Source organism: Polypterus senegalus, chromosome 11 (assembly GCF_016835505.1).
Source record: "Polypterus senegalus isolate Bchr_013 chromosome 11, ASM1683550v1, whole genome shotgun sequence".
In the NCBI taxonomy this organism is placed as follows: Eukaryota; Metazoa; Chordata; class Cladistia; order Polypteriformes; family Polypteridae; genus Polypterus; species Polypterus senegalus.
Window position 1 is genome coordinate 44822610 of NC_053164.1, and position 16707 is coordinate 44839316.

A 16707-nucleotide genomic window follows, 5' to 3' on the forward strand; every position below is an offset into this window, starting at 1 on the left:
AATCTTTATCTGCACTTGTCATCTGTCTTTAAGGTTCTCTTATTTATGAGCTGCGAGGAAAGTGCTGGGAGACACATTTGTCTTAATGAGGCCAGACCTCTGCTCTGGTCCTCTACCTGATGTTTACTTTGGAGTTAACTGCTGCAGGAACCTGGGAGCAACAAACCATCAGAAAAGTGGTCCTCCAATCCTTCATTTTACTTTACAACAGGGCCAAAACAGAATTTGAGCTCCATTTGGTTTTCTTAGTTAAAGAGAAGACGATGAAAGTCAAAGCCTTAGCGACAACAATTTGAAGGAGCTGAAGGCATTTTCAATAATGGACCTAAAAAATGGACTTTCTTTTTGGTGGCATTTTTAAGCAAATCTTCTACAAGTAGACGGGATCCATTAAAAGCCACACACTCCCAGTTACCCAACGCCCAGCTGTATAAATTTTGCAGCTTAAAGGAGATAGAGAATTCTCCTTGGGGACACTTTTGCCCTGGAGGTATTTTCGTTCCCAATGGAGCACAACATTCCCAGCTCTTTCCTGTTTAACAACTCTTTAAACCAGCTGCCCCCTGACATCAAGACTCCCATGTGTCAGTATTCTGTGCAGAACACTTTCTACAAGCTGCATCCTTCTGGTGGACTCAATGCCCAGCTCCAGGCTGGCACTCCTCATGGGATCAGTGACATTCTCAGCCGGCCAGTGGTGGGTACCCCAAACAGTACCCTTCTCTCTGGCTACTCTCATGTAGGAGGTTTCACTGGGGTCACTCCTTCTGCTGTCTACTATAACCGGGATTATACCCCTCCTATTGCGGGCTATGCCAAGCCCAGCGGAGAATTTGCACCCAAGGCAAGGGCAGGAAGTTGCTGGAATGAGACAGGCTGTGACTGGAGGGCTAATCGGCAGCACTGCTCCAATAGTAAGTATGGATTTACATTGAACATTGTGTTTGGGATTTGGGCTGGTTCTTGAGGGGGAAAGTATTTCAAGGTAATGGAAAAGTTTCTAATGCAGAGTGGGTCTTAGCGTAGCCGCTGCCCTTTGATATGCCTAACAAACAAGTCCTGTAACCTGTTTGCATTTGAAGAAGGAGGCCGGGACACAAGGAAGTTCCTGATTGTAATCTCAGGTGAGTGCATGATTGAACCAGCCCTCCATCTACTTAAAGTTTAGCCAGCTTCTATATTTAAATTGGTAGTTAGTACAATATTTAATTTTCAGCAATTTAAGCCAGAATTGTTTCTTAACTTAATTAGCATATGTTTCTTTCAGAGGTGCTCCATAAGTCTATATAAAGGGCTTAGTAGCTCTCTGTGAAAATTAATCACACAAAAGACATTTTAAAGTGACACTGTCTATTTCAAATAGCCTGGGACCTCTAAAACTGATTTTATATTGGCATGGTAAGAAAAATCTAAATAGATTACTGCCTCATCTGAGGTAACACATGAAGAGTATCTTGTGCATCTCATACCGAGCTAGAGGTCCTAAACTTCCTCCTAGGCAACCAATTTCAAACCAAAAAAAAAAAAGGACTCTCCATGTCTGGGTCCCTGTGTTTGTGCCATTTTCACACAGTTGTAGTTTGATGAGCCTCGTTCGTACATAGATGTAAATCCAATATTGTCTCCAAGAGGCAGAAAACCATACTAATAATTTAAAATAAATCAATTGAAAGTCACGGATGAACACACCGTTGAGGGCTCTCTTGATCTTTTAGAGCAGGGCTGTAGTAACCTAGTTTTGAGACTCATTATAGCAGCTGTTTAGGAGGCTGCTTCAGCAGATTTTGTGGTATACCTGGCTTACACAGTCTCGTGTTTAAATGGCTACCAGGCACTAACTGGTAGTCCAACAAAACCTGCTTATAAAGTTTTAGTTTTGACTCCATATGTTACTGATAAAGATGCTTCTCTACTACTAGAATTTATATAATGTTTACCTGTTCTAATCTGCAGATATGCACAACTCCATCGACCCATCCTTTGCCATGGTTTTAGGCCAGCGCCTATTCCAGTAAAACAGAACACAAGGCAAGAAATAACTCTGAACAAGGCAATAGTCTTTCACTTGACATACTAATTTATGTATACCCAGCCTCATTCACAAGTAGCCAACTTTAAGGTCGCCAATCAGATAACATGCACGTCTTTAGGATGTGGGAGAAAAACCTTAGCAAGTACAGGAAGGAGGAACAAACTCCACAAAGACTGACATTCAAACTCAGGAATTCAGAGCAGTGAGACAATAGCACTACCCCATACAAAGAAGTGCACAAAAGTGCAAAAAGCAACTTATGGTTACAGTACATGCAGGCAATAAAAATATGCTTAAAAAAATTACAACAAGTAACAGTTAAGTGTCTCAGCTTTTTCATGAAAAAAACAATTTACATAGAAATTGGGGGGGTTATTTCTCACAGGTATGAAAAGTGGCTAAATAGACATGTGGATGACCATTGCATTATATCATTATGGGATTTTCTTTTATTATTTTCTAGTTTTATTACTGTTCTTCATTAAGCAGGAACATTTATTCAAGATGAAGCCAGGACTGATAAAATTAATTTGAGGACTTGGCAAGACAGTGCAGACTGTATGGTGGAGCAGGTAGCACATGAAGAAGCTATCATCCAGAGTACAGTAAAGTAGACAGGGGCAAAAAGAGTAGGGAGAAATCTACAGTCAATTCAAGCACTAGAAGGTTTAAGCAGTTTCAAGCCACTGTATGGAAGAAAATGTCTTCAAAAACCTATGATGGCCAGAGGAAAACATGTTCATCAGACTGGGAGCAAGAGAAATGAATAACTGATCATTTTTGGGGATGCCTACAAGAGATAAGGTTGGTTAAGTAAAAAGCCCAAAACAGTAGGGAAAATTTGGGGTGAGGAGCTGAGCCCTGCATGGAAGCTGCAAACTAGCGCAAGATATCTTAGATAAACCTAAAAGTAATGACAATCCCATTTTGAGAACAAAGTGTATCAAGGTACCAAACACATCCACTGGGCATCAGCATTCTGGATGAGATGGTGTGGTCAAGTTACAACAGCAGGGAGCCTTGCAATGTTGGAAATGTAGTAGATCAACCCAGATGTAGTAGATCAGATGTAGTAGATCAACCCAGGCAAGTTTCAGAGAAAAATTGTGAGGCACGGCTAATGATAAATGGTCAGGTTTTATGGATGATGTAGACAATTAAGCTACGCGACTGGGGTACATTCTTATTCATGATCATCAGAGGTCTTGCTGTACGGCAATACTGATGGAAAATTCTACAGATAGTGAAGTATATGCACTTTTTAATTTGGTTAATTCCAGGTCTCTTTGTCTGTTAAATATGTCAGCGGTGCATAGTCAATTGGATGTTGTCCACTGTGATCTACCCCATTACTGCTGTGCAACTGAAAAATGAACATCTGACCAGATGTAAAGACTCACCTGAAGGGTTATCTTTTAAAGAACAGCAAACACTTCAAACAGAAGATACTTGATAAAGATGTCAGTCATTGTCTTTTATAAGGAAAGTTAATTTACAAAAGTATAGATCTGTGTATTCCAAAAACAAATAATAAAAACAGAAATGCTAATAACTAATAATTAAGCCAATATTAAAAGGTTTTAAAAAAAGAAAACATCACTTATTAACAAAATATCATAACATGTCTGAATTCACAAAAATGCATATACAGTACCCAAGATATGCGGCTTAGAAAATAAAAAATGGACAATCAAGGCTAACTTTTTAATATATGATATTAAAATAAAAAGAAATAGAAAAGCATGAAAAATTCCAGAAATTGTAGGAATAAGGTTTCTTAAGAGAAAGAAAACAAAACGAGGAGCCAGAGACAGGCATGCAAAACAAGAGAAAAGTTGCTTGTGCTTCAAGGCAGCGAGCCTCTGATCAGAGAAATGTCCCCTACAAACAACAGCAGATCGCTCATTTTCAAGTTTTATTTTTATTCTTTTGTGCCTTATTTTCTTTTATAATGGACTACTTTGATTATAAATGACTCCTTCTATACAGCATGTTATGAATCAATTCCATGTTCTAAAGAATTCCAGAATCCTAAAATCACACCCTCATATACACTTTTTGTGTAGAAATATGAAAAAGATGTGCAGATTACAGTAATAAGATACCAAGATAAAATTAATTCCATTTCATCAAACATGCATGTTTATACATATAGCTTTTAGTATGAAGTACGTCAAATACACACCTTCATCTATTACTGAACATGTTTAACCAATTTTCTCTCACAGTGGCTAAATGGGGTGTCAATTCATCACACATGTCAGAAATAATCATTTTTTTATATCAACTACATATTTATATGATTTAGACACATGCAAAAAGATGCAGCAGTTACCAAATATCAATATATGTTGACAGTCTTTATTTACTGTGTCTGTGATATAATTTAATAAAGCATGGGAAAATTTCCTCATGTGCAAACATTGGTTAAATGTGATCCACCTGCTTCTGATAGCACTTGCTGACATCAGCTAAAATTTTTCATAAATGTAAATAGTATTTCTTTAGCTTTCCTTGCTATAGCAGCACCACTCAGCTGTGATTGAATTTAACATAAACTTGAACAGAAAGTGGCAAAAAGAATTTAAGTAGAAATTATTTAGGCTGCTGATTTCAGTATAATATATTTCTATTGTAAAAAGTATTTGTGATGCAAAGGAATGTTTTTTCAATATGTGATCTTATCCAGTTTTGTCAGATGCACATTTCTTCCATTTTAATGCCTTTGAAATACTAAAGTGTCACTGATAGGGCCGTCCAGCCCAATTTCAGCAAACATTTGAACTAATGTTATGTTCTATGACAATAATTTGTATGCAATATTGGTAACTACAGCATACTTATTTAAAGCTATTTTAGAAAAAATTCTATTTTAAGAGGTTCTCCACTGAATCGCCCTAAATTTTATATAGAGTGCACAATGAACAAGGAACCTCTTTCTTAAAACACAAAACTTTAGTGATATGTAAAAAATAATTTAATACTGCATGGCTCTTGATTGTTTCTTACAATAAAATAGTTTTCTGGACTAAAATTAAAATCAAGTGTTAATATTAGATAGAACACTTTTATACTGATGCTTGCAGTCTTTTGAAACAAAAAGGATTTAAAACCGGAGACCAGAATAAATTATTTCCTTATCTTTAAAATAAGAAAAAATAGAAAACACACACAATTCATTATTAATACCTACATGTTTCTGTTTTATTAAAAAAACAGGCATTGTACTAGTCTTATTGCTTTTTTAATTAGCTTCATATATTAATATACTTACAGGACTATCAAACATTACACACTGGCAAGTCCTTTTAAATCTAAGGGTACCTAAGTGCAAGACAAGCGTATGATGATGCAAATATGTCTGCCACACAAAACCTCAAGTTTTTATGGGGCACATATTGTGCATGTTTACCGATTCATTCAATTGTAAGTGTCACACAAGTATAGGTCCAACATTCCAGAATATAAAAATATGCATGCACAATAACCATGTAAATAACTTGGCCTTAAACCATAAATTATAGAAAAATAGAATTTTGGAGTAGCTTGCACTCAACGTTTTAGACATATACATTATATACAACAATTACCTTGCTTTATTCCTTTACAGCATATAGCTTATAATTCTTCTGCATTGTGTATTTTTTTGATAATGCAATATTTATTTAGCTGGATTTTTCCATTTTGAGGTCTACAGTATATAATCAACTTACTTTATTCCCTATTTGCAATTTGTCTGTATTATTGCTTTTCTTTCTTTCTCTGAATTTCACAGTATGTTTTCATTTTGGATTGGTGGTGGGGGGCATACAGTTTTTAATTATACTATTGGCTTCCAAAATATTAAATATGTATTTAGCTTGTAGTTTTTTTATTCTTGGACATATAATGTATAAATAACTTATTTTGAGGTGCATGATACAGTTTGTATTATATTATTGTGTTTCAGGTGTACTCATTGTTATTTGTGTGTCTATAGTGTTTATTTACGCTTAATGTTTGCCTTCGGTGTACACAGGAGTCTGTTACAGTTGAGGGCCCAGTCAGACACAAAGCATGCACTGTTTAAATTGGTAGAGAAAACGGAAACCGAAAAAAACTTCCGCAGAATCTTAATATACAGAAAGCACCCCAAACAAGAACTCAACAGAGATACAAGTTCAGACTGTCTATTGCTCTTTGAAGGAACACAATTGAATCTAAATCTAATCTATCTAAATTAATTAATTTACATATGCATTCCATTGCATTAGTTAACAACTAGCTCCAAACTTCCAACTATTTCGCAATAAAACTGATTTGCACCGTTGACTAAATTAAATAAAATGCAAAGATAAATCCAACCCAGGTTATTCTGAAATATAACCAACTAACATTTGAAATGGGAAGAGAAAAGAAAATTATCACATTTTTTTAAAGAAGAAAAAAGCTTCTGTGAGATTAAAATTGAATAGATTGTTTCTCCTGAACTTTGAAATGCAATGGGTTGCATGCCTAATATCCTAAAACAAACACATTTACAGGTAAAATGTATTATCATTAGATTTATTCATTTTAAGAAAGTATTTAAAATATATACTATCTGCCAAATCCAAACTTCTAGTTTCTACAATTACTGTAGAGAATCTTCAAAACAAAAGTGTGAACTGAATTAAAACACAAAACATAGTGGATTCTAACTTTAGGAGAGACCTGTGCCATAGTTGCTGTTGTTCACAGTAACCTCTACTGGTGCCTCTCACCTTTAGTTTGAACATTTGTGCAAAAATATAACATCGAGAAAAATAATGCTAAGCAACTTATTAAGGCAACAATAAAATTACACAAAAAGCAGCTAATGTCATTTTTAACAATAGGAGCAATGTGTAATGCTAATGCTTGTTCCTCACTGTAAAACTATTTGCTTATAGTATGGGTAGAGGAAGTGGACAATGGAAGGTAACATCTTCTGGGTGAAAGCATCATATTGCAAAGCTACCTAAATAAGTATGCTAGAAGCTTAAGTTCCAAAAAAGTACCCGGCGGAACAGTGTCACCCTCATTACTCTTCATATGATATTGGCCATTTTGCTGTGCTCAGGATGCAGAACGTATTTCCAATAACAATGGCTACAATTTCAAGTGACAACACAAGTCATTCAATATTTTGCAAATTTTATTTTATATATTTTAATGTAGGTGGCACAGTGGGGTCCTTCCTGCGTGGAGTTTGCATGTTCTCCCCATTTCTGTGTGGGTTTCCTCCGGGTGGTCCGGTTTTCTCCCACAGTCCAAAGACATGCAGGTTAGGCATATTGGCGATCCTAAATTGTGCTTGGTGTGTGTGTGTGTGTGTGCCTTGCGGTGGGCTGGCGCCCTGCCTGGGGTTTGTTTCCTGCCTTGTGCCCTGTGTTGGCTGTGATTGGCTCCAGCAGATCCCACCCAACCCCCATGACCCTATAATTAGGATATAGCGGGTTGGATAATTGTTTGATATTTTAAATGCTTTGTTAATTGCCATTGCCTAACCATCCTCCCAAACTTGATATGAACATTTTACATATGGTATAAAATTACCACTTCCACAGATCTAGATTTCCAAGGTCTGCCCTTCAGCTTAAACACTTGATATTATTTTTCTTTTGTGGATTTTGTGATTGTCTCTGCCCTCCAGAAGAAACTGTGTACTCCACTTTTATGCTGCTGAACAATATGAAATTTTCAGTTAGTATAAAAAAAGAATAGTATCAAAGCGCTGTGGGCTTCACAAATGCTTAATTTCAAATTAAACATAAGGTATCTCAAAGCCTCTCTCCCCTTGCTTCTGTTAGTTTCTCATCATAACCCCATATTTTGGTGTCAAAGACAATTCATAACCAAAAACAAAATCCATACCTCACAAAATTCCACTGGGAAGGTATTCATCTATAAGTCTACACTTTTCAAAGTCAGAATATAATCAACAGAAATTAAGAAATCAATTTGAAGATAAACTATTATAAGCATTAGCACACAAGTACATTAAAACATTCCAGCAGGAGAAACCACTGGGCTTAATGTACTGTAAGTAAAAAGTGACTTGGTAAAAGGTTTGCACAGATGTGGTAATCCTAAAGGTTTGTGAAACATCTCTTCAGATTTTGAATGTTTATGTTGGGCACAATGTTTGTCAGTATAGACTGTAATTAACCATAAACATTTGCATTTATTTTATAATTGTTCACATGTGGCTTGTGCACATTGTCATTTGTTTTCTGCTTTTTTCCCCAGACACAGTGCATGTGTCTGAATTGTCAGGACGCAAGAAGCACACCAGGCCCACATTTAGTGGACACCAGATCTTTGCCTTGGAGAAGACTTTTGAACAGACCAAATACCTTGCTGGACCAGAACGGGCCAGGCTGGCATATTCATTAGGAATGACTGAGTCACAGGTCAAGGTGGGTGGTTCTGCTGACACAATACAAGGAAAACTTCAAAGAATTTAATTTGCTTCTTTAGCTAACAAAGGGCAAAACTGTTAATCACTATTTATGAAGCACTTTTATAGCAATAAATCACTTCTCAATTATATTACAATTGAAAATCAATAAAGAAATGAACATTCACTTTGTCTGCAGGAAGTTAAAACAGTTAAGAGTTTATACAGTTGGCATCTTACTACAATATTCTTAGCAATACCAAAAGTCATTAGGTTGCTAGTCAGAGTGATCGACTACATTTGTTCCTTATCTGTTTCTGAACCATTACCTTAATACTTACAAGTATAGCCCTGAAATTAGCCCCTCAAATTAGTAAATCCACTTTTAATGTAAAACACATGGGCAACAGTGGCTGCTATCATTGAAAGTGGCTTCCTCTTCAGTATATCAATATTCATTTAGCTCAGTGTTACTTGGGCTCCAGAACTATCCCTTTGTGTGTGATATTCCCACTGTTTGAATATTTACACTAATGACCCACTTGGTTTTAAAACTAATTTTCACATCTTTTCTATGTGAAACTTTTAATTCTTATTTATACAGCTATGTCTTTTCCTTCTTTATAGATTGCACCCTGTCATGATGTTTGAATGATATTTTGATATGGAAGAAAGATTTTTTTCCTCATTAATGTTACTGCATTAAACACAAAAAAACATAATAGGTCTTGCTACACCAATAACTATTTTAGCAGTTTCAAATTCTATACACATTAGTTATTTTTCATTTGTTCATTATTATTAAACCCACTAATCCCAATGCATGGTTTTAGTGGGTGGGTATTCGTCCCAGAAACAAAATGTAAAATGAATTTTATATCTGGGGAAAGTCTGATAAGATCCAAGGCTACTGAATTGCTTTTCTTCTATACTGTTCTCGTTTTTATCTTAATTACTCAAAATTTATAGCTATAGTTCATGGCTAAAGGGGAGCATCTTCTTTTTCGGGGGGTTCTTCTGGTACGTATTTATTATACAGTAATGCAGCTTTGGCTTATACAAATAAGAACATGATCACAAAAATATTCATGGCTTACCCTTGTGCAAATAAAACATTACAGAATTATTAAAAAGTCAAAAGTATTTCAAATACACAACTTAAAAAAGTAATGAAACATTCGGGTTAAGCAGTTAGACAGCTCTGAAGTCTAACGTGGTTAAAACATGACAAACTATTGAACCAGTAACTAAAACATTACAGACATTTATGCCAATCTTCAAAAAATATTAATAGAACATAAAATGTGCACATTTTTAAATGTATACAATTATATTTAATTCTTGAAGAATTTGATGATTATGCACAGCATTTTTAAAATACTTCTTAATTAAAAGTTGCCCTGCAGTATTATTCATCATAAACGTACATAACTGTGAAATTTTACAGAGAAGACGAATACATGTTACATTAAAATACAAAATGCATTAAACATAACTCTCAAAAGACATAAGTTAGCAAAAGAAAGCACAATGGTGCAAGCAAGCAATGTTGCTGCCTCACTATGAAGAAATATTTTCAACAAAATGAAATAAAAACATAAATATGATTACTGACAATAAATAAATAAATGAAATACAAGAATAAAAAAAACACTTGTCATGAACTATAATTTTTTCGTTTCTTATTTCTTTATGTATTTATTTAATTATGTGTGGATTTATTTAATTTAGTGACACAAATGCAACAATGAAATACGCCTTGAAACTGGTGAACGTTCAGAGGCTGTAGCGAGTACTGTTGTTTGATTGGTAAATCGTTAGTAGAGTAAATGTAAACTTTCGCCTATCAAATACCATATTATATACCTATATATTATAGGTTAGACAATGACTGGCTAATAATGAATTCTCACTTCATTCAGTTAAAGTAGCTGCTTTGCACTGTAATCCTTTTCTTACACTCGTATCCGACCCACACAGTAACAACTTTGACCACACGAATAAACCAACAGGATTGACAAGTCAAGCAAAGATTATACGTCCACCCAGCAGACGATTCGCCAGTCATAAAACAGAACTTATTAGAACCCACCCTCGCTACTTTGACTAGTGAAAGTGACAGTTTTCATTTCAAGGTATATTTCTTGTTGCTTGCGGCGTCAATGAAATAAATGAAAGAATAAGTAATTAAATACATAAAGAAATAAGCAACAAACACACACACACATATATATCATGGTACTTTATATTCATGTTTCTTTTTGTTATTATTTATTGTCAAATTTCACAGTTCTTTTAATTTACTTGTTTACTTAATTTTCTACCGCAGTATTCCTTTATACCTCACAACTCTGCATCATCCTTCTTTTATGAATTGTGCGTGAGGTTGACATGCCCTTCCCAGATATGATTTTTTTTCCTCTAAACTTAAAGAGATGCTCTGATTGGTCGATCTGTATTGTCTTAATGTGCCTGTGTTCAATCAAGAGTATCCCAACATGGTTTCTAAGAGACACGCTGTGGCTTACTGGGAACCTAACTGGTGAAAAAAAAAAGGATTTTGAGCAAAAATCAACATTTACGATTATGTTGCCGTGCCACGTGGGGCCCTACTCAATATGTAAAAAGCCATAATAAGTGAAATAAAAAACCCAACGTTTATCTTTGAAAATGCTGAAAACGCACTGGAGATGTCAACATGACCCATTTAATCCAATTCAGGGTCGTGGTTGGAGCTCCGAGCCTTTTCCAACGGTATTGGGCACAAGGCGCCTGCAACTTTGTTAAGAAAAAAATCTAATATTCTTTGGATAAAAATGCTCCGTATGTTGGTTATATAGATTTTCGTACCTATAACACGGTCACTTTATTACCCGTACAACTCAGTTCATCTATCCACTTCCCGTTTAATTCAATACAAGTGCGCTTCGAAACCGAAAGCCACCCCGGTAACATCAGCAAAAGTTTGGATTCAAACCCGGAGGGAACTCAAACCGTAAGCGACCCCGTGCGCTCTTTTGAGTTTTCTACTTTCAGTTCAAGAGTGAAGGGAGCCCGGGTGCAAGGCGGGGACTGATTTAACTCTTCATTCTTTAATTTAACTAGTTAGGAATCATTAATGGATGAATTACTGAAAGCCTTAACGTGAATAATACTCTAAATCAAAATCCAAAATCAATTTAGGTGTCACCTGTATCAAGTCCCTGTAACCGTTAATTCATAACCCTTCATTTTTATTTTTAATGTTCCCTATTCTGCAGGTGTGGTTTCAGAACCGTAGGACGAAGTGGCGGAAGAAGAGTGCATCAGAGCCTAGCTCCACCCAGCAAACTGGGCTGGAGCCAACAGTATCGGAGCCCGAAGTGGAGGACGATGAATACAACAAACCTCTGGACCCGGACTCAGACGACGAGAAGATCCGCTTGCTGTTGCGCAAACACCGGGGCGCGTTCTCCGTGTTGCGACTTGGCGCGCACCACCACCTATAAAAGCCTGCGCGCGCGCGCGCACCCGCCCGCGGACTTCTTTAGACAGACAGAGAAGACGGCGAGGCGGCGGTGAAACAGAAAGCGTTTGACACTGGCTTTGCTTGAACACTGAATGAATATTAACTGGAAATAAGCGAAACATGCTACCTGAAACGGCATGTGCATCGACAGACAGGAGATGAAAAAGCAGCTGTTTGAAATTCGAACTCCAAACGGCGTATGTGGGCGGGTGGATGTTGAATCGATATGGCCTTAACCAAAAGTAACAGGCAAATAACGGAATTCACTCTGGTACTCTAAAAATAACTGTCAAGTAACGCTAGCACACATTAGGACGATAAAAATGAAGCGGACATTTAAAATTAGTTACAATTCGCTTGATTACCACACATGTATTTCATCCGGTTAATAATTACTGTAAATCATTCGCCACAGCCTGGACCCCTGTTCATTTCCGCGTGATCCGTGCATCTTATCGAATTCACAAAGTTAACATTTTAAAAATAATAATATAACGTGCATTATCACTGCTAGGACACCAAACTGTTAAGTTTTGCCCACAGCATCAATATACCAAGCGAAAACTCCTCTCCAAGTATGTCATAAACCACGGTGCAAAAATGGTCACTGAAATGTCACTGGGGCAGCCAGAGAGTTTTGAGCACCCCGTCTGTACCACTAGTGTTCATTGACATGGATACCTGCTTAAAGTTACTATTACAACATCACAGTGAGTACACTTGCTACCTCACTACACTCGGACCCCTGATGATTCCAGACAGGGGCGTCCGTTTTATGTGGGCTTTGCAAGTTCACCCATTTCCGTGTGATTTTTCCAAACACAGTGTAAAGGTATGTCAATACATCGATGGACAAGTTTCTGTGCAATCACATAATTTCTTACCTGAGGTTGGCTCAGTGCTGCTGTGATAGATTCTGACTGCCACCTCCTACAAGAGACATTTTGTTCACAAAAAAGGATGGATGGAGAAGATGTAATTTCACAATGTTGTAATGGTTCCACAGTTTTTGAGGATTCTCGTGTTATTTTACTGAAACCTTCAAATAAATTGCATTAGGCATATTATGTAAGTTCTTTATTGTTTACATTCTTCATTTAAATTGAAACCAGAAGGATAAATTACTACCCAAAAAGTGCAAAAATTCTTTGAATACTTTGAAAATAAATGTGTTGTAATACTTGCACACTGTATCAGCACTTTTCAAGGGAGAGAAAGTAGTAGTATAATGACTATTGAATACGTTTTTTTTTAACTGTATATTATTTAATCACAATTGAGTATGCTCATACATCATGAATAAGCTTTACTATTAGCGGTCTTTCTTTTTAGCCAAATTATCTCCTTATGTTATGTTTCTCAGATTTGCAAGGGAAAGAACATCTACTGATTTTGTTGTTTATATTCTTTAGAAGTCAATATAGCTTTGAATTGTAATAACTGTCTATCAGCAAATGAGGTTTTAGGGGGTGGTAATACACCCTTGCAATAACTGCATTGACCATCTGCCCCTTTTCAAGTTACTCACTTGGATACTGTCCTTAAATTCGGAACCTAGTTTTGTTTGCCAAGACCAAACCAAAAATAACACATTGTGATTATGCATTGCAAAACTGTAAAACATTTGTGCAATTCAAACAAATTTCTTTAAATATGGAAATTATTGAAGGGTGTCTGAATATGACCTGGGGAAAAATCAATGTTTATAATATCTATATAAACATATCTGTGTAGTTGTTACACAATATTTATGATAATAAAGATAAAATGTATAATTTAAAATAATTTAACCTTACAAAAAAATGCATTCTTTACAAAAGTTTGTTTCCAAAATAAATCCTTAAGAGTGGTGTATGCATACATGTACCCTGCACTGGATTGGTGTCATGTTCAGAATTTGGTTCTACTTTGCATCTGATGCTGCAGCAATACTCTGGATGGGTGAATATTTGGATATTCTCAAATGAATTGTTCAGTTTTAACATTTTGCCCATTATCCAAATAACAGTGTCCAAAATTAATGAAGACGTGGATGGTATAATTTCAAAGTTAATTGAATTACAACCTATCTTTATTACACTAAAGTAACAGCTTTATTTTTCCATTAATTTCTATTCAATTCAAACATAATAAATGGGTTATACAACAATTTTAAAGAGAACACTGTCATATACTGGTCAACTGGATACAGAGCTATGCACTATGCTTCCCTCCGTATTTGAAAAGGTGCCTTTTTAAATGCAGTCCACAGGGTTTGACCTCTGATCCTGAATGTAGGGGAGGTCTAGATATGAACTCATAACCTTTGCAATTTAATGATTTGGCAGATGACTGATAAGACAGGGTCTAAACGTATTTGGCAAAAAGAAGGTATGATTACTCAACCATCCCAAATGTAGATAAAAAGCAAGGCCTAATTTTAACGTAGGATGACAATTGACATTTGTTTTCTTGTCCCAATTTTTGCGCAGTTCCTGCTTCACTCCTCATAAATGAGTAATAATTAAAAAATTGTTAATGAGTTTAATTAAATAAGGCTCCCTCCAGGTTCAGAAAACTTTAATAGACACTCATGTGGCATATAAAGTCTTCAAAGAGAGCCAGAAAATAAATATTTCTTCATTCAAATTCAGAATACCATAAAAAAGGATTGTACAGTGAATAAGAAAATGGTAATTTGTTTAAAAAAATGAAGATTTTTAATGGAAATGTGTTTTTGGAATTTTAAAGTGATTAAGTTACTAACATGGTGTGACTGGGTGTACTTCCTAAAAATCTTCACAGCTACATACAATTGAAAAAAAAAAAAAAAACTTTTTATGAATTATCAGCACAATTTTAAAATTGAAAAAAAAAAAATCATATTTTCTAAAGACGGTTTTTCCAGTAACAGCTTGTTGTATCTTTGGAATGGAAACTACAAAATGTAGTTTACATTACAAAAAAATCTCAGTGGTGTCAAGCAAAACAGGACTGCAAATAGATACAGGCAGACTTCAGAGACATGTGCCACAGCTGGGCTGCACATAAGCAATCTGTTTTTTAGTAAAGTAAATACAAAAATATTTCCACCAGCAATATAACAAGGAAAAATAAACATGAACATCTTCTTTAACAGTTCAAGAATTAAACTTTATTATAAGTTTCTTCTTACATATTGTTAACATAAAAAGTCATATATTCTCCCATGAGGCATCTTTTTCAGATTACCTTATATCTGCAGTAAAACATTAAATCACACAATATGAATAACAATATAAAAAGGTTAAAACTAGTGTTTTGGTTTTTATGTGTTTTGCTACAATGGTTTCTATACACTTCAACCCCTACCAGAAATGGAGAGCCCTGTCTTGACTTAAATCAGACACATGCATAAGTCCATCCCCTGGAAGCAGAAACTGGCATGTTAATGTTATGTTTTACTGCAAACAGATTTCATGATTTTCTCACATGGAACACTTCCTACCACAATCTTGAAATCTGAATATGCAGAATAAAAAGCCCTTTGTGATAATGAGACATCTGACTTTGTATATTTTAAACAGTCATTTTCAAGGCATGCATTCTTTCTGTATCCAAGTTAAATTTGAATTAAAATAACTTGCAATATTCTGAAGGATGCAGAAATTAAAATTTCAAGGGTGTTCTCAAATGTGGGTTTCTGGATGGGCTATAAACAGGCAAAAGTTCTGACAAACCAATCTGCTGAAAAAACATTTCAATTGACAATGTACAACTGTAGTCCTTTAATGATGAAAATATATTCTGATCGTAACAGCTAAGACACAGCAGAGGTATCACTTTTCTGCAAGGCAGAGTTAACTTAAAATTGATAATGCAGTCAAAAGCCAACTTGCATTAATTTTTTGAACTGTTCTAACATGACTGGTTAACCACATTGTACTTGACAAGCAATACTGATGTGTAGCTATCAGTACAAATTGATTAACATATCCAGTTGGCTTTTGGTTGTCATTGTAGATAAAATGTTGATTTGGTCATAAATGGTTGAGTTTCAACACTCAACTACATGCCTCAGTTGAAAAGTTGTGCTGTTGCTTTTACCAAAGGAAAATTGTGGCTGCCACAAGGTAAGCTTTGACATTTGTAAACATTTTGGCTTTAATGAGAGCAGCAGCCAATGCTGAAAATCTGCATTGACTTGCTAAACACTTACTCACCAGACATTACTATCCCTCTTTGTCACACTGCGCTCTGTCTTGTTTGTCCATAAGGCAAACATTTCATGCACACAGAAGTCAAATCAATTGAGAAAGTAACCTCACATTTGAGATGGTACCCAATCTACGTATTTATCATTAAATTGTTTTTTTTTTTTTTTTTAATCTTACAGTATCTTTAATCAACAAAATATCAAATGGACAGCAAAATGCAGCATCAACTAATTTTTACACAATTAGGGGTGAGGAGCAGAGATTATTACACTTGTTTAAAAATATCATTCTAGCTTAATGTAGAAATATATTCTGAAAAAGATATCCCTTGATTTCCATTTGTAAATAAAGCATAAACTAAAATAAATAAACCGCATTAATAAAATTAGCATCATGCTTAAGTACATATGTGATTTTTTTTTTTGCTAGATTATGCTAATTTGAATTCAATTAATTTATAATTTTTGACTTTGTTGTAAAGGTTATGTAATGATACAGAAAAAAACAACACATGAGCTCTAAGAATGTACAGAATTGGGCCTTCTCAAGAGTGCTGATACTCGGATGCTGGGAAGCACTGTAGAATTTGGGA

General features: G+C 35.4%; 1 protein-coding gene across 1 annotated transcript; it reads left to right on the forward strand.

Moving 5' to 3' along the window:
- The first annotated feature begins 505 nt into the window (after positions 1-505).
- On the forward strand, positions 506-11920 carry nkx6.3 (NK6 homeobox 3). The gene is made up of 3 exons (XM_039767937.1): positions 506-914; positions 8282-8451; positions 11693-11920. Exons 1-3 carry the CDS (start codon positions 506-508, stop codon positions 11918-11920), a joined length of 807 nt encoding a protein of 268 aa, XP_039623871.1.
- The last annotated feature ends 4787 nt before the right edge of the window (positions 11921-16707 follow it).

Bases quoted from the DNA above. Each gene is read 5' to 3' on its own strand.
- nkx6.3 (XM_039767937.1), top strand. From the start codon at position 506: ATGGAGCACAACATTCCCAGCTCTTTCCTGTTTAACAACTCTTTAAAC. The intron at 915-8,281 runs GTAAGTATGGAT...TTTTTTCCCCAG, and splicing joins TCGGCAGCACTGCTCCAATA to ACACAGTGCATGTGTCTGAA. The intron at 8,452-11,692 runs GTGGGTGGTTCT...CCTATTCTGCAG, and splicing joins TGACTGAGTCACAGGTCAAG to GTGTGGTTTCAGAACCGTAG.